Genomic DNA, 26,202 nt, shown 5'->3' with positions numbered 1-26,202 from the left:
AACTTCTCGTCTCGGGAACGCTTCTTTTGATGGCCTATCTCGCTGGAAACGGAAGGCTCCTGCGGCCGCCTGAGGAGAAGACGGGATGGGCTTGTTGACAAACGCCGAAGGATTGAGTGGGGGGTGGGGGGGGGGGGTAGGGGAGGTGGGCGTAGGGGGCGGGTAGTTAGCGTCCCCGGGGAGAAAGTGAAAGGAAGAGGAACTCGAGTCCCAGCTAGAGCAGGGCTCTACCTGATTGGGAGCCCTTCACTGCTCCACAGGAAGGGCAAAAATCTCCTGCCTTAAATTCTGAGAAAGTCGGAAGTTTTAAAGGGCATCCTGGCTCTTTCCCTAGACTGGCAGAGCACTTTAATTGCCTTGCACTTTACAGTGTAAAGTTCGTTCCGGACTCCAAATTCAGAATGTTTTGTTTAAGATACAGTTGTAAATGTAACTCTGAGCTTAACTATGTAATGAGGAATTTTGGTTTTCCAACTTACAAACTTTTTGTCCTGCAAGGTCCTGGTGTTAACGTGGCAAAGGTCAGTCGGGAACCTCCTCTGAGTCTCAGTTGTAGCGTCAAGATGAGACCTGCCAGCACTGTGTAACGGGATTGCCAAGAATCAGATGAGGTATGGAAGCGATACCACTTGGCAAAGTGCTTTGCAAATGAATCAGAACTCCTTTTACCCTCTGTTCTTAGTTTATGCAAGACTTTTAGCAGCTTACTAGGCATTCAGTTAGAGATCAAGGCTAACTGCTGTTTATGAAAAGAGTTTATTTGTCCAGAGTTGAATAATTTTGTATAATACATACTTTAGGTTATTTACTATGAACTATGGAGTAGACTGTGTTAAGCATTCTACAGGGTTTAGTTGGTAGTATTATTCCACTACATTCAGGCCCTCTGGGAAGTATTTATGAACTTTGGTGCTAGAGAATATCAGATCCAAAGACTAGATAGTGCTTGTTAATAAGTTTCCGTTACATTGTAAGAATTGACTTTTTCAGTAAACAAAGATTATCTGCCTTTAACGGTAGTAATTAATCTCTTGTGTTACTGAGCAAGTATATAGAAGTACATAAAATTTTCACTTTAAAAGTGCATCTTGTCAATATCCATTGATAGCCTGAATCAATTAAAGTACACAATAAAGTCACTTTTATGGTAACTCCATGAAATCTAGGAGGAAAAAATAGCCCAGATATTAGTGCCACCCTTAAACTCCGTTTGAAATTTTTGTTCCTCCCTGATGTTTTTAAGTTAGTAGAAGCACTGGCTCTAACACTAAAGTTCTTTCCAGAGAGGTGTAAGCTGCATAGAGACTATAAATGATATTGTGGAGGATAGTTCCTGCTCCTAAAAAATGTTTGTTGAACCTGAATCTAATTCAGATTTGAGTTTGAATATAAGAAATCATTTATAACTGTATAACTCCACACTCAAGATAATTTGAGCAGCATTTCTGTTCCTTTGTTTGAAAATGTTCTGTTGTTATTCCAGTAGAGTGTAATCATTAGGGACATGGGCTTTGGATTTAGACATGAGTCTACATTCTGGCTTCTCATTTACTAGCTATGTCATCTTGGAAAAATTACTTGTCCTAAATTAAGTCTCTGTTTTTGTAAAATGGAGACTATTGTAGAGTATGCCTTATATGATTATTTTAAGGATTGAATAAGATGATGAATATTAAATGTTTACCATACCATATGTATGTCTGACATACATAACATGCTCAAATGATAATCATTGTTCATTAATAGTAGTTATCACTTTACTGATCTAATTTAAGAGTTCTCAATAGTATATTTGCTGAGAATAGATGCTGTTGGATATCCCACAAGCAGAAAGAAATCATACACTTTTGGTTTTATTTCAGTATTCATTCAAGAGCTCCTACGCTAGGCCCTGAGGTTTCTATCAAAAATAGGCGAATATATATTTTTATTCTCTCTGAGAAAATTTCTAGAGATTAAATATTTACAACTGAAAGAGTAGTGATTTAAATACTTTGACTTCATATCCAGTTAGTCTGAGTTCAAATCTCATGTCTTGTGCTTCCAAGTTAACTTTAGCCAGTTAACTTAATCTCTCTATATTATATTTTTCCTATGATAATAATACCTATATTATAAGATTGTTACGGGGATTAAATGAGAAGTATGTAAGTTGCTTAGCAATTTCTATTTGTATACTAAGAGCTCAATAGAAAATATTCCATAAATACAATGTTATTAAATGGAAGATTGTGCTTAAGGTAAATTTTAGTACTTTCTCCTTTGGTTTGTTTTTGAAATAAAAATAACTAGTCTTGTTTAAAATCCAAATTCTACAAAAGAATATACAGTAGAAAGTAAGCCTGCCTGTCACCCAGACCTTCATATTTCCCCACCATGGGGCAACTGGTGTTATCAATTCCTTGTGTTGTCTTCCTGAGACAGCCCATGCATATACAAATATGTATGTTTTTAAAAATTCAAATGGTTACATGCCAAGTCTGCTATTCTGCACTTATTTTTTTGCACATATATTTTGAAAAGCTGCATTAGTTCATTCATTCATCTATTGAACAAGTGTGTTTTGAGTCGTAAATATTGAACAAGCCCTGTTCAAGTTTCTAGGGTACAAATGAAGTCCATAGTCTCATAGTGCTTATATTCTAAAGAGGAAACAAGCAGTAAATATGTAACCAAATAATATTTTCCAGTTAATCTAGATGCTAAGAAGAAAAATAAAGCCCTTAAGAGATTAAAGAGGAAAAGGCAAGGTGACACTATTTTGAATGGAATCTTTAGGGAAAGCCTCTGTGTAGTGCTATTTGAACAGAGACCAGAATAATGAACTGAGAGATTAAGATTTTCAAGTGTCTGAAGGTAGAGCCTTCCAGGAAAAGAAGAGAAAGTGCAAGGTTTATGAGGTTAGAATAAGACTGAGTATTTTAGGAACATTTAGGACAGTGTGACTGGAGCAGAGTAATCAAGGAGGAGGATAACATTTAAGGAAGGGGTTGAAGAGGTAGACAGGGCCAGATATAGAACCTACAAGACATGCTAAGGAGTTTACATTTTATTCTGATGCTGGGAAGTCATTGGAGAGTTTGGAGCTGGGGAATGACATGAGATACATAACATGATCTGATCGCTCTTGAAGAAGACATCAGTGCATGCAATCAATGAATTAAATAAAATTTATTATTTACTTGCACATAACTGGGGGTGAGTCTAACTTATTTGGTTTATATTTTTTTCTTGGGTGAACAGTAGTGGCTTGTAAGTTAAGAATTTGCCTCTTCAACTTGGTTTATATTATCTTGCAGCTGGTGTAGAGAATTAGATTTTAACACCTCTTCATTAAATGTAGCAGAGGAATGAGCTTTTTTTATATAAGTGAATGTCCCAGAAAATTAAATGTTACCCTTGTTAAGTATAACATGGCATGGTGTCTTAACCACCCTCAATAATTCATATAAAAGATGATCTTCCCATTTTCCTAATTTTGTAAACAAGAAACTGGGTACACTATGTAAAAAAATTTTTTTTTGATGCCTCAGAATCCTCATTGTAACTGCCTATTACTCCAGTCATACTTACTATAATATGTTGATTCTTTCAGAGAAATATATTGTATGTTTGCCTCTATTCTAAATGAGTGAGTTACTGTCTTGGATTCTGTGTCTACTTTTTATAATTTATTAATTTACTCATTAATCAAATATTTGAGAACATGCTATTGACTAGGCTCACTGCAAGAGATTAGGGATATAATGGTAAAAACATACAGTCCCATTAGCTATTATTTCTTGTCACTTTCTTAGACCCTTTTCCAATCACATGTAATAATAAAATATTAGAGCTAAAAAAGGACTTTATCCTTTCACCAATCCTATCACTTTATAGATTAGCAACTGAAGCCTCTTCATTATTCTCATTTATATTCTACTTTCTCAAGACTAAACAAATACCTTTTTATTATAATGAACAGTGGTGTTGGAAGTATTTATCTTTAATGTTTTAGTCCCATCAGTGAAATTCTAGCAGCTTACTCTTGGTTCTATTAAACAAGTATAATTAGGAGTAGATATGACAGAATTAATCAGAAATTGTGATTCTATCTTCTGAACAGTCATCTGAAAAGAATGTTTGAATCAACACATTATTACACAGATAGCAATATCTAGGCTTTTCTTTTGTTGCTTCTTGGTCAACATGGTCAAAGAATTTGCTTTCTGTGTGCCTTTATTCAGAATCAACTAGATGCCCATCTCTTCTAGTTGGCCATGTCAGGAAAAAAACTGGCATCATGCATTAATGTAGGAAAAACTTCATATTTTAAGTTTATGTGATTATTTTGAGAGAGAAAGAGAGCAAGTGCACACGTGTGTGTCCTTGAGTGGGGGAGGGGCAGAGAGAGAAGGAAAGAGAATCCCAAGCAGGCTCCGAGCCATCCACAGAGCGCAACGCAGGGGTCAGTCTCTTGAACTGTGAGATCATGACCTGAGCTGAAACCAAGAGTTGGATGCTTAACCAACTGAGCTACCCAGGCTCCCCCAAGACATCAGTGTATTTGAACATAGACTACTTGTTTACATTTTGGTGATTCTGTTGACCTTGGGTGTTTTTATTAAGAAAATTATAGTCACTCCTTTGTTTTGAAAAATTGGAGAAATATGTGATACTTTAGAAGTTAAGATCAATGTCTTTCTTAAAATCTGTAACAAGTTGTAAAACAAAGTTGTATTTGAGTTTATACTTCTTAAACCCCTTTAGATATTTGTCAGTATTTCTACTTGATGTATTCCTTGAGTAAGATCATTTGCCTTCTAAAATACCTTCAGCAGTTTCCAGTAAACTGCAAAATTAAATCTAAACTTGATAGCCTGTACTCAAGATTTTCCAAATCTGGCCCCACTCTTCTTAATGCAACCCACTCTGTTCCCTTTCGTTCTCTCCAGCTGCCTTAGGACTGGGTAAAGCTAAGTTGAGTATTTCTTTATATACTGTAAAGTTGCAATTAGGTAAAACGAAACAGCTAAAAGAAATGAGATTTAAGCAGATTGACCATGCTTAAATCAGTTATGTCTTCACCACAAGCTCTTTCTTACCACAGGCCTTCAGACTTGCTGCCTAAGATACTCTTGTCCCAGAGAGCCACTCCTCTTCAGTTTCTGTAAAAAGACACTCTACTAGACAAGCTTTTCTCAACTGCCCCATCTAAAATAGGAGCCCACACATACACTCCTGCCATCTATCCTGAGACCCAGGAAAATGCCTAGCTCATATGTATTTAATGTGTAACTAGTTTTCCTTCCTGAAATGCTTTTTTTTTTTTTAACCTTGTTAATAACTATGCATCCTTCAACTCTCTGCTCCTGTCACTTCCTCTAGGAAGCTTTCTAACTATTTGAGCCCCCCATGATAGTCTTATGTAGCACTATTAACCTTTATTTACCTTACAGTACTTGTCATAGTTACACCTTTACATATTTGTGTCACTATTTTACTAATACCACTTTCTCTCACTGCACTGTATATAATAATAATAATAATAATAATAATAATAATAATAGCAATGGTGGCAAACACTTGTAGTACCTATCGTGTGCCAGGCATTGTTCTAAGTTCCTCACAACAGTTCTGTGAGGTAGGCATTATTAGTCCCACTTTACAGATGAGGAAACTGAGCCACAGGGAGGTTACGTAACTTGCTGTCACAGACAATAAATAGTAGAGCTGGAATTTTAACCTAAGGTATCTGGCTCCAACATCTAACAGTGAACGTATTGAGTTGATTCGTTAATTAATTCATTAGCAAGAGATCCCATCCAACCTTGAGATTCTAAGGTCTATTTTGAAATAATTACCTAATGTTTTGTGCTTATTTAACCATTTCATTTGTGTGTATTTTACCTATCATTGGCGGGGAGGGGAATTGTATCCGTCAAAATCAAAGCATTCAATATTCCTAAGAGCTTTTAGAAGTGTGTATGGAGGTCAGTTTTTGGTATCACCCGGAATGTGGGATGCTACTGGCCTATAATAGAGGTCAGAAATGTTAAACATTCTCTAATACATGGAACAGTTCCAAACAAGGAAGAATTGTCCTATCCAAAGGGCCATCATAAGCCCATTGGGAAACACTAAAAAGATGAACCATGTCTCTGGCAAGAAGAGACAAGAATGGGGGTGGATAGGGAAGAGAATTGACATTTATTGAATGCCTTAATACGCTTAATACTTGTTATATCTTTTAGCCTTCACAACTATGAGGTATTATTTCTTTAATACAAATGAGAAACCTGAGACTCAATGAGATTAAGTAACTTGTCCAAGGTCACAGAGGTGAGGCATAGGTGCTTTGTGGGACTTAGCTAGTCAGAAGGTAATTCTTCTGGATGGAACCTGACTGTTGGAATCAAAATGACCATCCTTCCCTCTTCAGCATTCTATTTTTGGGGAAAGACAGAGTCCTAAAAAGGGAGTGCTGTGTCCAGTGTCTCCTGCTTTTAGATTACTTCGGCCTTCTTTGAATTCTTCCCAAAAGTGTATGGCTTTATCATTGTTGATATTCATCCCATTTTAAAATAACAAAATATTGGGGCATCTGGCTGGCTCAGTTGGGCAGCCAACTTCGGCTCAGGTCATGATCTCACAGTTTGTGAATTTGAGCCCTGCGTCGGGCTCTGTGCTGGCAGCTCAGAGTCTGGAGCCTACTTTGGATTCTGTGTCTCCCTCTCTCTCTACCCCTCCCTTGCTCACGCTTTGTGTCTCTCTGTCTCTCAATAATAAATAAATGTTAAAGAAAAAATTTTTTAAATAACAAAATATTTTCTTCTAACCTTCCCCCTCCCCCACACCATTTCTTGGCTCACTTTTGTATTATTATTACCTGTGTTCACCGAGTCTTCTCTCATCAGGTTTTTGTCCCGTCTTCCCCTAGAACTTTTCTTCTAGTCGGCTTCCATGTTACTAAATCTCATGGTTACTTCTTAGTGTGTACTTTATGTATAAGCAGTATCTAACACAGTTGATGATCCTGTCCTTCATTTAAAGATTCCCCCAAAATCTTAGTGTCACTTGAAGCTCTAAAAACTATTAAAAGCTTCAAAGAGCATTAGGACTCTGAGGACAAACTGTACTTTTTTAACTTGGGTTCTATCCGCCTTGACATTTGTAGATTTCTAGATCTTCCAACACTCAGGCCAAGAACTTTGGAGTTATTCTTGAATCCTACTTTCTCTCATACTGCACATCTATCAGGAAAATCTATTGTCTTTACCTTCAGAATACATCCAGAATATGACCGCTACCTGCTTCTGAGTTGACAGCATCATCTCCTGTTTATATTACTAAAGTGTTCTAACTAGTTTCTATTCCTTATAGTGTGTTATCTACGCAGTAGTCAGAGTGAGCAGATTATATCGCAAAACAAAAAATTAAATGACACATACACAAAACCCTGATAAATCTCTCTGCCTGAAGTATAAGTCAGACCCTGGGCTTCCACTTAGACTGAAACACTACTGTTAAACCACATACAACCACAGCTAGGCTGCCCAAAAACCAAGCTTTGGCTTTCATAAGAACTTCAGCACTATTTTAGTTTGGGTTATGGGAATGGACAGGAAAAGATCTCTCAGAATCATCATGGTAATGAAGGGAAAGTCTTGGCTTTTGAACTATTTTTAATAAAAGTGATCTTGGCTGCAAGCCTGTTGGCAGTGGAAATTGATACATCCAGACTCTTCTCTACCTGTATCTTCACAAACCCCTGTGTTTAAAAATAGTTACAAGGATGCCTCAATTAGTTAGCCCAGGCATGAAGGTGATAAAGATGGCATATACACGATGATGTGTTCAGAGATCCTAATCTGCTCTGTAATTCTATAAGTCTACTGTACGTCAGTGATGGTAGGTTTAAAAATTGTCTGATTGGAGCGCCTGGGAGGCTTAGTCGGTTAAGCATCCGACTCTTGATCTCGGTTCAGGTCCCGATCTCATGGTTCATGAGGTTGAGCCCCATGTTGAGCTCTGCGCTGAGCATGGCACCTGCTTAGGATTCTCTCTCTCCCTCTCTTTCTGCTCCTCCCCTGCTTACGTGCTTTCATGTGCGCACTCTCTCTCTCTCAAAATAGATAAACTTCAAAAAATTTTGGCTAGACTGTCTCACATAAAATTAAATAGTAAAAGTGAAGATAAACTAACAAAGATCAATAATTTGGAAACCTCAATTATCCAGAAAATAATCTAGAATCTAAAAGTTAAAACTAAGAAAAAAAATTTAAAACATTTTAGATTTTCTAACATATTTATTCATCAAATAGTTATACAGTCTACCATGTGTCAGGCACCGTTTTAGGCTCTTGGAACGTTATCAGTAATCAAAACAGATTTAAAAAAAATGCATGCCTTTAAAGAGTGCATAGTTTACCTGGAAGAGAGAAAATAAACAACAAATACAATAAATAGGTAAAAAATATATACTATTTGGAGATGGTAAGTGTTTGGGGGGGAAAAGCTGTATAAGAGTAATTAGGAATTGGTTTGATAGTTTTAATAAGTCGTGAGGAGGGCAACATTTGAGCAAGGACTTGAAAGAAGCGAGGGACTTAGTCATGCAGATATTGAGGGAAGCATTTTGTAATAGAATGGCTAGTGGAAAGACCTTATTGGGGTGCCTGGTGTGTTAGCTGGAATGGAGGGAACAAAGGGAAGATCAATAAAATGGGAAATTGAGACCATTTAGAGAACTTAAACATGTACTCTGAATAAAATAAAGAACGACTGGAAGGTTTTGAACCAAGGAGTGAAATATACATTGTATTTTTTAAATGTACATATTTCCAGTAACATTTACCAGGTGAGTAGAATAGAATTATTCATAGTTTTTTTAGTGACTACTACATTCCAGTCATATTATAATAGAATTAATATTAATACTTTATTTTCCTTTTTAATTACAGAGAAATATTCAGGCTTTCACATAAACAGAAGCAAGATAGTCAATAATGTCTGTCACCGAGGAAGACCTGTGTCACCACATGAAAGTAGTTGTTCGTGTGCGTCCTGAAAATACAAAAGAAAAGGCAGCTGGATTCCATAAAGTGGTCCATGTTGTGGATAAGCATATCCTAGTTTTTGATCCCAAACAAGAAGAAATCAGTTTTTTCCATGGAAAGAAAACTGCAAATCGAGATATTACAAAGAGACAAAATAAGGATCTCAAATTTGTATTTGATGCTGTTTTTGATGAAACTTCAACTCAATTGGAAGTTTTTGAACACACTACTAAGCCAATTCTTCGTAGTTTTTTGAATGGATATAATTGCACAGGTAATTATTTCAGTTAGAGTTTAATTTTTCCACCTGATTTCAGTTTTACATTAGAATGTACATCAGCTTGGCCCATTCTTCTAAATATAATCAATTTTAAGGTGCTTTTTGCTAAAAATTATTAAGTTCAGTAGTATTTCGCTGTAAATGTAGACTTTGAAATTCAATTATCACGTGCTCACTTCGGCAGCACATATACTGAAATTCAATTATCACATATAACATATCTTGAAACTCTCTCTTCTAGAGCCTTGCTATGGTCCCTTTAGGCAGTCATCTTCTCAGTTTCCTATGTTATTAAACCACACATATCTTGTAATTGATGCCAGATTTCTCACAATTTAATTCATTAGTATTCTCTCCACTTACCTATACAACGATCTATCCCTGGGGAATAGTTGGACATTTCATTTATAGTACCTTGAAATAAAAATGTTAAAAGACCATGTTAATTGAGTACCATGTGCTATTTCAGCATACCTTCAGCCCACAAAGCATCTCTAGTGTTCTGGATAGATCTCTAATTTGCCTTTCAAAACAGCCATGTTCATTTCCTAGAGAGAGATCCAAAAGGTCAGTTAATTCAGTGTTTCAAAGGCCCTTAACACTATTATTTATATCTTATTTTTGTAATTACCACCATTTATGACATTTTCTTTAAGATACCCCAAAACTGTAACATGTTTCACTGTCTCTGACTCATTCAGTTTTATTACAGAAGACTTACCGTCTTGGTCAAATAAGAATAGAATGTGGTTTATTGATTAGAACTGCTGTTATTCTCATTTTTAAGTGTATATTTTCCTCATTCATGAAACTCCATATTGTCTCTAGAGATTTTTAAAATTTTTCTTGACTCCAAATGAAAAAGTCTCCACCAAGCAAATAGTGAATCTCTGTGAATCTTGACTTTTACACTATGATCCAACTGTCTTAAGACTTCTCAGTTTACCACTAGCTTACATAATATAGAACAAAATGAAACATGTGTCAGTTCAATTAATTCTGTTGAAAAGTATTTTAGTAGTTTGTTAATATTTGGTTTAGCAGGGAAATTTAACTTATAAAAATATTCTTACCAGTAATAATATGAGGACTTAATTGTCTTAATTGATTATTATGTCAGGAATTGCCATATGTAATTCAGAGTAGCTTTTTGTTTTTTGTTCTTCAAACATCACTTTTATGTTATGCTAGAGAGAATTGTGAAAACAAAGTAATTTGCCTAAAACAAATTTTATTTTTTTTAATTTTTTTTTAATGTTTATTTATTTCTGAGACAGAGAGAGACAGAGCATGAGTGGGGGAGGGGCAGAAAGAGAGGGAGACACAGAATCCAAAGCAGGCTCCAGGCTCCAAGCCATCAGCACAGAGCCCAACGCAGGGCTCGAACTCACAAACCGTGAGATCATGACCTGAGCCGAAGTCGGTCACTCAACTGACTGAGCCACCCAGACGCCCCTAAAGCAAATTTTAAAAAGGAATTTTATAAATGGCTTCTATTGGAATTCATTTATTCAGCAAACTTGCAGTGGATATCTGCTTTGTTTCAGCTGATTCGCGATTTGTGAAGGATACACAGTTTCAGACTTAGAGCTCACAGTTGGAAATACAGGGTGATACAGGCTAGAATAGAAGGATGTGCAGCATACACTGAGAACTCAAATGACGGAGTACACATATCTGCCTGTGACATGGAAAAGTGACATGTGTGCTGAATATTTAGAACAGGTGTAAGTGTTCCAGCTGGATTAACTGGAGGAACTCTTCAATGGAAAGGCAGTGGAGTAGATAAGGAGCAGCACATGCAGAGAACGTCACACAATCTAATATGCCTAGACCACAGCAAGGAAGGAATAGGATAGAGAGAGGGCTTAATAATACTAATATTCCAAGTGGAGGAATTTCTACTTTCTCATATAGGACTGTGGAACAATTAAGGAGATTTAACATATTCGATTTTGTTTTCATAAAAATAACTGTACAAAATTCTAAGAGATGAATTAAAGAAGATTGAGACTAGGTAGGGATACTGATAACTGATTAAAGGTTTTAAGAGTGCTGTAGAGGAAAGGGAGCAGATGAGCTGGGGTGGGGGGGGGAGAGCAGTGGTACCATTAACCAGAATAAAGAATACAGGAGTTAAGAGCAGATTTGTGCTAAAATTCCTAGGTTTTAGGATAAGCCTAGAAGTTAATTTAGGATCTAATGAGTTTAAGGTTATGTTCAGGATATACAGATTGAACTCTCCACTGGACAGTGGATAGAGTAATGTTGTGTGTCATAATAAAGAGCTTTGATCCCCTTTTATAAAAACTTAGTACTTGCATATGGTGCCACTGGAGCTGGGAAGACCCACACGATGCTAGGATCAGCTGCTGAACCTGGAGTGATGTATCTAACGATGTTAGACCTTTACAAATCTATGGAGGAGATTAAAGAAGAGAAAGTATGTAGTACCGCAGTTTCTTATCTGGAGGTGAGTTGACAATATCATTCTTTAGATGAGTCAATGGTATTACAAAATCTTTAAGACGTTCCATGGCCTATTCAAACTATTTTATCATATAGGAATTTTCTTATGAATGTATAAAATCATTGAAATTCCTGCTCTTAGGTATTTGTTATGCATCTTTATCTCTTTCTGCTGAGTATGTTATTTTGGCCTAATTTCTGAGTAGCATGATTAGCACAAAGTCCTTCCAGATACCCTTCACCCAGATCCCCCATATTTTACTACCTTTACTACCTTTGTTTTTTCCCTTGGTATGTGTGTGTCTTCCTCTTTTTTCTAATCTGTTTAAGTTACAAACTTGTAAAAACAAGAATAACCACTGAATAGTTATCAAAAAGAGGAAATTAACAGTGATAGAACACCATTACCTAATCTATAAATCTTAATGAGATTTTGCCAATTATTCCAATGTTGCCCTTTTTGAAAAAGGAAATCTAAGATCATAAGTTGCATGCAATTGTCATATCTCTTTAGTTTTAATTTGGATTTTTTTTCTCTGTTTTATGTCACTGTCATAAAACCTCTAATTTGTGTTAGTCAGCAATTGGATTCAGGTTGTAAACTGGCAAGAACACCATAGAAGTAATGTTGAGTTCTTATGGTATCATAACTTACGTGGTTAGTTAGTCCCATTACTGGTTTGGTTAACTTTGATCCATTTCATTATGTTGATGTAGGCAAAATTTCTGCCCTATAAAGATATTACTTTACCCTTTATCCTCTTACTCCTCAAACTTTCATCTATTACTATTGGCATCCACTGATGATTCATGCCTGAATCAGTTATTATGATGGTAGATGATAGTGATACTTAAATTCCATAATTTCATCTATAGTCATTCCTCACTTTCTCCTATACGGAAAGAGCTTTTCCTTTTCTTTATTATATCAGTGTGGACTCATGGTTTCTTATTATTATTTAAGAGCTTATAAACCTTTTCCATAATTATTTATAAAGCTCAAATTATGCTAGATTTGACCAGTCAAGTCTCCTTCATGTTTCTCTTGTGTCCTTTGACATACGCCATCATTCTTTGAGGACTTCTGCTTTCTTAGTAGTAGCTGACATTCAACAAATCATAACTAGGTGGTAGACACTCTTAACTTTGTGTTCAGATAGTGTTTCTGATGCCAGTGCAGAAACAAATCCGTGATTTTACTGCCTATTCGTTTGTGGTATCGGAGAGAACATTTCTACTGGTTACAGCTCTCTTATTGACATCTTGTAGTTTGGTTCCTACTGAGAAAGTTTCTTCACATTTCAAAAATTGATTAAGATATGTAGGTTGCTGAAAAAACTCATTGTCTATAAGTAAGTGTTGAAAAAATTGCTTTGAACTTAATTGGGGAAAGAGCATAGCAGTATTCATTATTTCTTCCTTAGATCCTTTTGTAACTGGGGGAATTCTAAAGTTTGGTTATTTTTATAATGTTTTTAATTGTTTTTTCTTTTAATCTGCCTTCATTTTATTAATGGTAAGGAAGGCAATGTCTAATCTAGTGGTTTTTCACTCAGGCTCTGCACCCGAGTTGGCTATGGAGCTTTTTAAAAATAGACATACCTAGGTATCACCCCCTGGACATTTTAATTTAATAGGTCTGGATTGTGGTTGAGGCATCTTAGGTTTTTTAAAAGTTCCCAGGTGATTCTGATGTGTAGACTGGCTTGAGAATGATTGTTCTAATTGTGTATTTTGTGTGATTGAAATGGGTAAGGGGAAGCGTTTGAAAAGTGACTGCTGCTTATCAGAAAAATAACAACCAACAAAAATTATCTCTTTCGATTTTACTACTTTTAAGAATTTATTACATTTTGGGGCACCTGGGTGGCTCAGTCGGTTAAGCATCCTACTTCGGCTCAGGCCATGTCGGGCTCTGTGCTCACAGCTCAGAGCCTGGAGCCTGCTTAGGATTCTGTGTCTCCCTCTCTCTCTGACCCTCCCCATTCATGCTCTGTCTCTCTCTGTCTCAAAAATAAATAAACGTTAAAAAAAAATTTTTTTATTACATTTAAAAATGGTTATCATTCATTGTAGAAAATCTTACGAGAAATGAAGTATCACTATTGGCTATTTATTAGAACATGGAAATAACTTAAAATATTTCTTAAAGCCTTAATTCTCTGTGTGGGTGTGGGTGTGGGTGTGTGTGTGTATGTGTTTAAGTTTTATCACTAGTTGTAGTTGTGATTTGTTTGGCAAGTAGAAAATTCAGTAACTTTGATAAATTCATAAAATCAATAGTACCATTTTTATGCCTTGCTTACAAAATTACTAAAAAATATATATATTGCCAGAGACATAAAATACAGATGTGTATTCAATGCCATGCAGTAGGGTAAAGCTATTTGGCACCACTCTGCTATTACTTTTGTGACCATGGACAAATCACTTAACCTTCTAGGGCCTCAGTTCCCCTCATCATTCGAATGAAGGGTGTGTGTGTGTGTGTGTGTGTGTGTGTGTGTGTGGTGGGGGGGGGGGGTCCTATTATGGAATTTATTATTAAGAATTGCATATTAAACTTAATGCAATTAAAAGATAAATGAAATATATCCCTGAGTATGGGTTTTCTTTAACTTTTAAGCTCTAAAATTTAAAAAGTTTTGACTGTTGGGGCATAATAAAATAACATATATCTTCAGTAAGAACCATGGCATCTCCATATAACTTACTAGAATCTCCCAAGACCTTATGTCCCATATATTTCCAGAAAATAGGAAAAGACACATCCAGCTATCTTATTTGTTTCACTGTAGTTATCAAACTAGGAATTATAGAGTAAGAATATAATGACTCACCTCTAAATTTCAGTTGCAAACTTAGGTAATAAAACTTCTGTTTTCTCAGACGATAGAAAATTAATGGCAACAAGAGGTAGAATGGGTGAGATGAATGAAAATGAGTTGATGCTTACCTTTAAGATATAATTCTAATACAACGTTAAATCAGTAGCATATGTGATGTTATCACTATTATTTCAACATCAGTGCTAAAGCAGTTGTTTTTGGGTTTTTTCCCCCCTTAAGGTATATAATGAACAGATTCGTGACCTCTTAGTAAATTCAGGACCACTTGCCGTTCGGGAAGACGCCCAAAAAGGGGTAGTTGTTCAGGGGTTGACGTTACATCAGGTATGTTTATAAATTTCTTTTTCCTTATGCTAATAGCAAGTGTGATTATTTAGCCGTTTACTTTTTTTCCATTGTGTTCAAGATAGAAAAATAATGAAGTGCAGAGTTAAAATAATCAGAGTATATCTTTAGTATTGTTTCCCTTTGAAATAATTGAATGACCTTTTCTTTTAAAAATCTACTTGAAAATTTAATACCATGTGTTCTGCATAATACATTTATATTTTATCTCCACAGAAAGAAAAGATTTTATCTTTTATTTCTCATAGAACACCAAAGTATAGTTGACCCTTGAACAACATGGGTTTGAGCTGAATGCGTACTCTTATATGCAGATTTTTTTCTTATAAACACAGTACAGTACTGCAAATGTATTTTTTTCTTCCTTATGATTCTCTTAATAACATTCCCTTTTTTCATTTATGGTAAGAATACAGTGTATAATACATGTAACATGCAAAATATGTATTAATCACCTGTTCCTACTATCAGAAAGACTTCAAGTCAACAGCACATTATTAGTAAAGCTTTGGGGAAATCATAAGTTACACATAGATTTTCAATTCCCTGGAGGGGAGGGGTGGGGAATATTTAATGGGATTCAATTTATAGAAAATGTTTTTTACCTTTTATCTTTAAAAGTCTTTTTTCTTGTTGAAAGTTTATTAAAAATTTTAAAGATAGATGGCTAATTTGTATATTTTTCTTTCACTTAAACTTTTCTAGCCCAAATCCTCAGAGGAAATTTTACAGTTGTTGGATAATGGAAACAGAAACAGGACACAGCATCCCACTGACATGAATGCCACATCTTCTCGTTCTCATGCTGTTTTCCAGGTAACAGGCCATTAGACTATTGCTCTTAAAATTCAATTTAAAATGAACAAAGCCAAATTCATGTGTGTTAGTTTTCACATATACAAAGAAAATCCCTTCATCTGTGGACTCCTTAGTCAGTATTTCCTTAACTCTACAGCTTTGAAAAGATTTTATCAAGAATATTCAGAATTGAGATGATGTAAATCGGAAGTATAAAGTTTTACATGTGTGAAGATACAGGATAGTAAGGTAGTAGTGTTAGAGGGTTTTTTCCTTGAGTTAGTTGTTTTTCTTTTTTTAAGTTAGCAAAAATATTTAGTCTTTTCTAAAGATAACCTTATATTCAGAGCAAACTTTCTCTTTATAGATCTAGATTTACAGAACCAATAAGTTGGGGAGATACTGATTCACTTTCTAAAGATTTCACCATAGGGACTGTGTGAGTAGTTGCATTCCTGAAGGACATCAATTGCATTGTTACAGTTCTTTTTAGGAATACAATTCTAGAAAGAGTTAAAGCATAGGTTAATATATATTATTTTTTGTAGCTTCTGGTCCTGTTAAAATACAAATTATTTTATAGCTTCATTCCAGATTATATTATTGGAGCACATCTTATAAAAGAAATTGACATAGTTGAAAGAATTCATATCGGAAGCAGTCAAGTCATTCAGAAAGTCTCTAGTCCATAAAATTTTATTAATCTTTTCTGTTCTTTCCAATGACTCTTCATTTATCAGTGGTCATGAGAGAAATGTTTATCTGTGACACTGAAATTTCCCCCAAATGTCTTAGACCCTGCTTCATAAGAATATTAGCAAAGAGTTTTATAATGGAATAATAGCTAATCTTCTCCATCTTTTTAAGTTTGCCACTTAGCTTATTTCAGTTAAACTATAAAGTAACCTAAATTGGCTCAATAAATGATGCTGTATGCCAACGAGCTGAACATGACAAGTACATTTTACTATTTTTTTTTATATGGGATATTTTCTTAACTATAACAACATACAACAATTTTGGGAATTAGAATACATTTACTCTCCAATTTAGGCCGACATCAAATTCACCTTTCCTTTAGGAAAAGTCCCCGGACAAAGGCAAAGCATTCTGACCACTGCCTTTGGTTCTGTTAAGAATATTATTTCTATGGGAATGCAAGCTGGTGCAGCCACTCTGGAAGGCAGTATGGAGGTTTCTCAAAAAACTAAAAATAGAACTACCCTACCACCCAGCAATTGCACTCCTAGGCATTTATCCAAGGGATACAAGTGTGCTCTTTCGAAGGGACATGTGCACCCCCATGTTTATAGCAGCACTATCAACAATAGCCAAAGTATGGAAAGAGCCCAAATGTCCATAGATGGATGAATGGATAAAGAAGATGTGGTATATATATATACAATGGAGTATTACTCGGCAATCAAAAAGAATGAAATCCTGCCATTTGTAACTACATGGATGGAACTGGAGGGTATTAGGCTAAGTGAAATTAGTCAGTCAGAGAAAGACAAAAATCATATGACTTCATTCATATGAGGACTTTAAAAGACAAAACAGATGAACATAAGGGAAGGGAAACAAAAATAATATAAAAACAGGGAGGGGGACAAAACAAAAGAGACTCATAAATATGGAGAACAACCTGAGGGTTGCTGGAGGGGTTGTGGGAGGGGGATGGGCTAAATGGCTAAGGGACATTAAGGAATCTACTCCTGAAATCATTGCTTCACTATATACTAACTAATATGGATGTAAATTTTAAAAAATAAAAAATAAAGTAAAATTTAAAAAAGAAAAAAAAAAGAGTATTATTTCTAGAGTGCCTGTTCCCTACCACCACCACTGGTAAGTCTATGTTCTGCTTCAAGGGTTACCAGAACACAAATGGTAGTTGTTTTGAGCTTCTGTCATGCCAACAGTCATTTGCCCTCTGGTACACATACGGGAAATCTCACTCTTGAGGTTTTTTTCAACTTGCATAATTCTGGTATTCTTACATATCAGCCAGTCAGAATATTATACTTTCTTCAGTATGTTTTTGAAATGAAAATAATTTTGATTTCATGCTCTTTTAAAAATAAAGTGCACATTTCTCTTTTAATTTTGTTAAATCTTATCCTCATTTTTCCTATTCTCCTGTAATTTCAAAAAGATTTATTTGCGACAACAAGACAGAACAGCAAGTATCAGTCAAAATGTACGAATTGCCAAGATGTCACTCATTGATCTGGCAGGGTCTGAGCGAGCCAGTACTACCAGTGCTAAAGGGACCCGATTTATAGAAGGCACAAATATTAATCGGTCACTCTTAGCTCTTGGGAATGTTATCAATGCCTTAGCAGATACAAAGGTAGGTGCCATATGTTTACTTATTTAAATATATTGAAATGATGAAATATGTATGATTCCTAGAAAGATACTACTTAAAATAATTTTTTTTAATTTTTTTTTAACGTTTTATTTATTTTTGAGACAGGGAGAGACAGAGCATGAACAGGGGAGGGTCAGAGAGAGGGAGACACAGAATCTGAAACAGGCTCCAGGCTCTGAGCTGTCAGCACAGAGCCCAACGCGGGGCTCGAACTCACGGACCGCGAGATCATGACCTGAGCCAAAGTCGGCCGCTTAACCAACTGAGCCACCCAGACGCCCCAAAATAATTTTGTTTTAATGGTCTATTATAAATCAAATGTCATTTGTATATAGGGCAAAGATCACAGAAAGCCTAGTATATCAAATAAAGCTATATTTTGTTTCGTTTTAATTTCTAGTTTTAGAATCAGAATTTGTTGAAAGAAAACGATTGACTATCATATTCATAGTCAGTATTTTATCGTACTTTCTCATCACCTATTTTCTACCTGATTATTAAAATCACCATTTAGGGGTACCTGGGTGGCTCATTTGGTTGAGTTTCTTATTCTTGATTTTGGGTCAGGTTATAATCTCATGGGTCGTGAGATCAAGCCACGTGTCAGGCTCTGTGCTGATGGCATGGAGCCTGCTTGGTATTCTCTCTCTCCCTGTCTGTCCCTCCCCTGCTCATGTACCCTTTCACTCTCTCTCAAATAAACATTTAAAAAAATAAAATGATCACTTAATGATCACTACACAGCAAGCATGATAAGTGAATTGGGATGAATATGAAAACCATATTTAGAAAAGCTAAATTTTGTTCTGGTTTGTATTTTATATACTGTAAGATTGGGTTAAATGTTAGAGTTTTAATTTTTCTTAGGAAGAAGGGCTTAAGATATAAAGTATAATCAAATCACCTAATAAGGTCATGTTTATTATTAGATGTCTTTGAGGCATTTAAAAATATTTTACGTCTATATGCTGGAGTGCTTACTAGAATACAGCATATTTAACAATTTCTGTATTGGTAAAAATGACTTTTTTTTTAATCAAGTTCAAGCCAGGTTCAAGATTTAAGAAATTATATTTAGGAAAATACAGGTCAATGAATGCTAGGAAAATGTTGTATTTTGATTTAATAAAATTAAAATGATTTGGGAAGTGTTTTTAAAAAAGGCAAGTTCCTGAAATCACATAAAGATTACAAAGGCAATATGTCTTTTATATTCTAAGTTAAAATGTCAAACATGTAAATAGCATGATAAAGAGACTGATTTTCTGAACTTAAGCCATTTATAGCATTTTTTCCATACTGTCTAAATTTTTAATAATTGACTCTCAACTATTGAGTCATTTATGAGTCCATGTTTAACGTATGGACTTGTACATGTAAAATCATTTCAAGTTAACACCAGTAATATACATTCCACACTATTTGGGAAACACTGCTATAGTGGAAAGCACAGTACTACTGGGAACTGGGGCACCTCGGGTGCATTTCTAGCTCTGAATTATCAGGCACATGACCCGAAGCAAGCCATTTCACTTTTGGTTTAGCTTCCATTAGTCTTTTGTATAATATGAAAGATCTACACTAGATAGCATAAGATTGCTTTTAGCTCAACATTATAATGTTTTGTTTTTATATAGAAAATGTGCTTTTTGGAAATTTTGATTTTTACTTTAAAATCAGAACTGTATCTTTTAAGTAAAGGGGAACCTAGAAGTATTAAGTTCTCTTAGAACTCTGTTGTCCTTTCAGATGAAGTCTCTGTAAAATTATAATTTTAATTTACTTTATGTCCATGTTAGCTAATTATTTAATGAGAGAAATAGCTGTATGCCATACAAAATTCTTATTATATTTGTATAGGGCATGTAATACTTTTGTATTTTAATTTTTTTTAATGGTGATTTTTTTTTAATGGACATTTATTTTTTTAAGAGAGGAAAGTTGCTAAAATAATATGGAAAGATCTTCTTAAATATACTCCACATTCAGTTTTCCCAGTTGTTAACATTTCACATTTATCTGGTGTACTTATCACAACTCATAAACCAATATTGATTTTTTTTAATTAGCTAACGTTTATTGAGATGGGGATATAATCCTTAGGTAGGGTATTTGTTTTATATATTCACTCAATAGTTCCATAAGATTCATCATCATCATTTCAATCACCAATTATATCATAAGTCTCTGCAAAGTTGGGCAGTGCTTAAATTCTTAGAGTGAAGTGATAGCAGGTTTGCATTTAAATGTGGAAAATGACATAAGAATTCTTTTTTTGTTCTTTCAGAGAAAGAATCAGCATATTCCTTACAGAAATAGTAAGCTCACTCGCTTGTTAAAGGATTCTCTTGGAGGAAACTGTCAAACTATAATGATAGCTGCTGTTAGTCCTTCCTCTGTGTTCTACGATGACACATATAACACTCTTAAGTATGCTAATCGTGCAAAGGACATTAAATCTTCTGTAAGTGTGTTTACTCTGCCTTTGTTGTAAGGGCATTAGATGTATATACTATTTTTATAACTCTGAAAAATATTGTATTTTTACTAATGAATTAGCAAACAGGGTTAGAAATGTCTTTATTGGCTTGGTTAATTGAGCACTTACTTGGACAATTAAATCATTAAGCATCTTGATTACATATATAATAGATACCATTATTTAGTCTTTTGGAAGCTAGAATGCTTTAGTGCCTTTCTTCCTAAACTTTTTCACATCATGGCACATTATATTTTGATGGCACCCTGGGGTAATTGATCAAGGCTTTAACACATTTGTTATAGCCAAGGATGATGCTATCTGCTATAGCTCAGATCTAGCCCTTTCTTCCTGAAAACCTTGGACATGTTAGGTAATTTCTCCAAGCCACGGTCACTTCATCTGTAAAATAGATATATCTGGCTCAGTTTATGAAGTAAATAACCCCTTTAAAATAATTCATGATATTGATGCAACCAATATAGCTCTAACAATATAATAATTATTGATTAGGTCAGTATTCTCGCCAGTAATTTGGGGCAATTTAAAGAAATTTAGGTCAAACATGATATATGTTTAAAAATCACAGGATCTCAGGGTTGGAAGAAACCTAGAGTTCAGGTAGTATGATGATTTCTCCTCCTGCTTACCCTTCTGCTACTCCCACTGTATGAAGATGAGCCAGTTATTGTCTTCCTTAGAGAAATGTCTATATACATTTTATATAATTAATTGGGAAAGATTATATTATATGGGTACACAAAGCTTTTCACATGTTTTTCATATATTCCTTACACCAACCTATTGATACTCAGAATTTTAAGTACCAAATTCTAAATCAGTTAAGTAAGAAGTGGACAGGGCCTTGAAATCAAGTATTTGGACTTATATCTTTGATGTTTTCCCACTATTCCATAGCTGCCAAAGAGCCCATACAATTATAAAAAGGATAAAATGTAATAAGAACTCATTAAAAACTAGTTGAACTTAAAAATGACTGAAACTTAAAATTATCTCTAAATTTCTTAGAAGTCAGAGGAAAAAGAAAATGGGCAATTTTAATTATAATGTGAATGAATGTTTTGTAAGTTCTTAAAAGTATCTTTTCTCAGGTAGTAAGATAATTTCTTTATAATTTCATTTATTTTGTAGATGTGCTCAGCATGTCCTCTTATCATAGATTTTGAACATGAGCGTAAATGATCATGATTATCACATGACTGTAATTGTCTCAAATTTTGAATTCATGGATCTGAATTAATGAGGATATAATGCCATTTTTCTCATATATATATATATATATATATATATATATATATATATATATATATAGCTATGTGCTTATTATCTACCTACATACAATCATAATTTCTATCTTTTAACAGTTGAAGAGCAATGTTCTTAACCTTGACAATCATATAACTCGGTATGTAAAGATCTGTAATGAGCAGAAGGAAGAGGTATGTCTTCTCTTTATGTTAATCTCCTTTAGTTCTTCATTTATGGGATTCTGCAAACTTAATTGCTTAAAAATTTGACATTTTTTTTCTATTATAGTTGAAAATCTAGCATGTTCAGTTATTTTTCACAGCTAACATTTTTCTGTAGCCATGTATTATGGAGACAAATAATTTGTATTTTAACTAGTGTTTCTCTCTACTAGATTTTAATGTTAAAAGAAAAACTAAAAGCCTATGAAGAACAGAAAGCCTTTACTGATGAAAATAACAAAGCAAAGTTAATGATTTCAAACCCTCAGGAAAAAGAAATTGAAAGGTAAAAATGACATTAAGATCTCATTTTGAGGATTTTATGGTTTTGATTTAGTCAGATATTTTATGTTATCATCATTTTTTGTGTAAGCATGTCTTTATATATATTCTCAACTGAATTCAGGAAGTCACTGATTGCTCTTTATTTGCACACTTCGGAGATCAGATAATTTTAGTTATGATTATACACAGTTGTGATTATACCAGGACTTGGGTATAAGATGGAGAAAGTAAAGCCAGTTACGTCACTTATGAAATTAGTTTTTAGCTGTTTTCATATTTTTCTTCTCAGGTGTCTTATTCCACTCAGGCTGCTGTAACAAAATACCACAGACTGGCATCTTATAAACAAAATAAATAAACAAAAATTCTTTCTCACAGTCCTGGAGACTGGAAGTCCCAAGATTAGGGGGCTAGTATAGTTGGGTGAGGGCATTCTTTCCAGCTGAAGATTTCAATTCTTGAATCCTCACATGAACTCTGAATGGAGATCTCTCTCTCCACAGCCTATCTTATAAGGGCACTAGTCCCACACATGAGGGTCTCTGCCCTCGTCTGATTACCTCCCAACAGCCCCACTTCCTAATACATCACCTTAGGTGTTAGGTTTCAACATAGGAATTTTGCGTAACAAACATTCAGGCAATCTCATCTGGCATAATATCCTTATTTGTATAATTCACATGAATCTTATCTACTCTTTCTTGACTATGTATAACTCTAATAACTCACTTAGTTTGGTTAATTATTTGAAGGGACATCTCTCAGCAATATAAATTAATACGGAATTTTGATAGGTTCCCACTAAGCTTCCTAGCAGGTAATTGGGAAAAAAAAAAAAAAAAAGGTGTTGATAATACGATATTCACGAATACTTCTCCCCTAAGCAGTTAAGATAATTTTCCAAATTGTCCCAAAGGGGATGCTAGTTCAAAAGCTGTGAATCTTGAGTAGCTCTAAGAAGGCAGTAAGAAATTCTTGGATCAAACAAATTTGGAAATTACACCTTACTTGAGGATTCTAGGTGATTTCCAAAGTATATCAGTTTATTAAAGGCTCTGAGAGGTCTTATAATAAAGGAATCTGTTCAATCTTGATTGAAGTTGACTGAAGTTAAAGTTACTTGACATTCTCCAGAGCCAGTGTTCTGTTATCATTAGTATGAGAAACTAACCACAATTTGGAAACCAATGATTATTCACACTGTTTTGGAACTCTAGAGGTTATAGAAGATATCTTGCTATATGTAAGGAAGACTAGTTGACAGTGACTTTCAACCTAGTTTCAGGTACGACACCATTTTTAAAATTGGATTTGTATTTTGAAGTTTATGGAAAATATCCTTGATTTGAAAAAAATAATGTTTTCTGACTCAGTTGACCCCAGATGCTAAGATTGCTACTTCTAGTAATAGTACTTTATCTTTGTAGATGACTTTATAGTTTTTGATGATTTTTAGCCCCATATCAATTTAATCTGATCACTAGAACAATCCTTTGAAATTTGAAGTGAGATATTGTTTTTTCAAAGATAAGCCAAGAACTTTTAAATCTTAATCTTTTTCTTCCATACCATGCTATTTTACAAATATCATAAGAGGTAATTAAACAACTATTTCTCTGAGTGACAATCAGTTTTTAATATAGCATAAAGTTGACCTATATATTGGACTCCTTTCTTGCATGGAATTGTTCAACACTATCTAACCAGATTTAGTTATCAGTTGAAACCTTATTAAACTTTTCTGCAATTGATGGCTTTAAGTTTTGAACCTTTCCTCCTGGTAAGATAATTCTGGAGGGAGATGGCCTGAACTATGAAATAAGCATTTCAGGGGGGTATTTTTCACATTTCAACCTGATTTAACCTAGAGTAAAAGCCTTTAGAGTTTTAATTTGTACAACATGTTAAATAATTTACTTGTATTACAAAGAAGCTTTAATAATCGGGTTATATACCCCATAGCCTTTGTCATTTTCCCTCAAAATTAGCTGTCTCCTGAAAGAAATATATGAAATAACTTTTATCATATCCATCATACTGTTACATAGAGCTTTTTTAATGCCATGAATTTGCAAAGTGTCTTTTTAAAAATAAACTTAACATTTTTATATGGTTGAATGAGATGAAAGGAAGAATGTACAGTATTTACTGCCTATCAAAGCTATTCTAGGAGAAGTCATAAAGAGAAAGTACAGTTCTTTATATACAGAATAATTATAAAACTTCACTATGAGTGTATCACTAAAATTGTGTAGAATTTAATATTCATCATGTATCACCTAAAATTATTGGCAAATATTTTTGTTACTAGTTACTTGAATGTTTTAAATGACTAGAAAATAGTTATGAGTCAATCCCTTAGGGTTCTTACTGTTTTAAAATGGTAAATTTTTTTTTAAAGGAGATCTCTAGAAACCTTTGATACTATTACCTTTTCTTCCATCCTAAACAATAGACCCCCACCAACTAAAATAAGTCTGAACCACAAAATTACAAAATTGACCAATATTTAACTATGTCCTTGAATAAAATGTTATTAAAAAACCTGAGAAATTATCTTTGAGTATAACCTAAAGATAACTTATCAATTCATTTACTGGCATTAGCGTGTTGTAATATAATACAATGGAATTGCAATGTCCGTACATACTTCCTATGAAATATTTATCAGTTTGACAAAACTGCAGTAAAGTCGATGTATTGTGGTTTATAGCCATTCCCAATAGAGTTTCATTAAGAACTACTGACGTAAATTGGCAATGTTTTTACCACAGGTCCTCACAAATACATTTAAAATTCTAGCTGAGGAACATTTATTTTTAAATGCATATACTTTGTTACAGTTGTATTTTAAAGGCTTCACAGTTAATTTTTCTTTGAGAGTTTTACCTGTATGTGACTATTTATACTGTTACTGTAGCTCAGACCTACCTGATCTGAGATTTTAAAACATAAATATATACTTACAAAACTAGAATATTGCTGTGACCAATGTTCTGGTGACCCTGGAGGATGCAGATTTGCAGGTTCCTTTTAGGCCTTTTATAGTAGTTTCTCAGCTTGAGGCCTTTTATGTGTTTGGAGATGCTGTGAATCAAATTCCCCAACTTTGATTCTCTAAATCTCCATTGCCTTTGGAGGAAAGACACTGGAGTGGCTTTTCTAGGTTTGCCACATTGCAAACTTGGTTGTTTTGGGTCCTGGCAGTGTCAGCTGACTCTTAGCCAGGCTGTAGGGGGTACCTAACCTTATGGTGTGTTTTTGCTGTAACAAATTCTGAAACTAAAAACTGGCTATCTCACTTTCCCTAGGGGGCCATGGAGGCACCATATGATCATGCCACCCACTGCTTCTTTCTTTGCAGTGAGCCAACATCAAAACAACACACAATAATGTGTTGCTTCTGGGGCCTTGTTAATTGGGATAGTACAGGTCCAAATTATCATCCTTTTCCTACAAACAAAATATTTTTGCTAATAAGCAGCTGGATTACATAGAGTATATGACTTACATACCTATGACTTATATATAGAGGCCTTATAATACCTATATCTTTTAATAACATGATCTTCCTTGAAAGAGGAAGAATACAGTAAAAATAATTTAATATTCTTTTCCAAACATTTTGTAATTTCATAGGAAACAGTCACTCTAACCTATTTGCTGTTTGTCGTTTAGTCTAATTCTGTGAGTGATATATATTCTTTTGCTCATTTATTTCTTTAGGTAAACATTGTAACATCTGTCACAAAATTAGTGAGATTCTATAATGTGTTTTAATTTTTAATTTTGGTA

At 34.4% G+C, this 26,202-nt stretch overlaps 1 protein-coding gene across 2 annotated transcripts in view; it reads left to right on the top strand.

Moving 5' to 3' along the window:
• Positions 1–26,202, top strand: part of KIF18A (kinesin family member 18A) — an 80,245-nt gene that overhangs the window by 129 nt on the left and 53,914 nt on the right. The window contains exons 1-10 of one of the 2 annotated variants that reach the window (XM_042906635.1): positions 45–116; positions 499–611; positions 8,943–9,312; positions 11,634–11,791; positions 14,856–14,960; positions 15,687–15,797; positions 17,935–18,132; positions 20,441–20,617; positions 22,018–22,092; positions 22,296–22,408. In XM_042906635.1, coding sequence (XP_042762569.1) covers positions 8,988–9,312; positions 11,634–11,791; positions 14,856–14,960; positions 15,687–15,797; positions 17,935–18,132; positions 20,441–20,617; positions 22,018–22,092; positions 22,296–22,408 — 1,262 coding nt within the window. In that variant the 5' untranslated portion in view covers positions 45–116; positions 499–611; positions 8,943–8,987. Of the gene's footprint in view, positions 1–44; positions 117–498; positions 612–8,942; positions 9,313–11,633; positions 11,792–14,855; positions 14,961–15,686; positions 15,798–17,934; positions 18,133–20,440; positions 20,618–22,017; positions 22,093–22,295; positions 22,409–26,202 lie in introns of those variants that run through there. The other variant, XM_042906634.1, reaches the window with a different exon arrangement.

Source organism: Panthera leo, chromosome D1 (genome assembly GCF_018350215.1).
Source record: "Panthera leo isolate Ple1 chromosome D1, P.leo_Ple1_pat1.1, whole genome shotgun sequence".
Classification (NCBI taxonomy): domain Eukaryota; kingdom Metazoa; phylum Chordata; class Mammalia; order Carnivora; family Felidae; genus Panthera; species Panthera leo.
The sequence above is the reverse complement of the archived record's forward strand: the minus strand, read 5'-3'. Positions and strand labels throughout refer to the sequence as shown.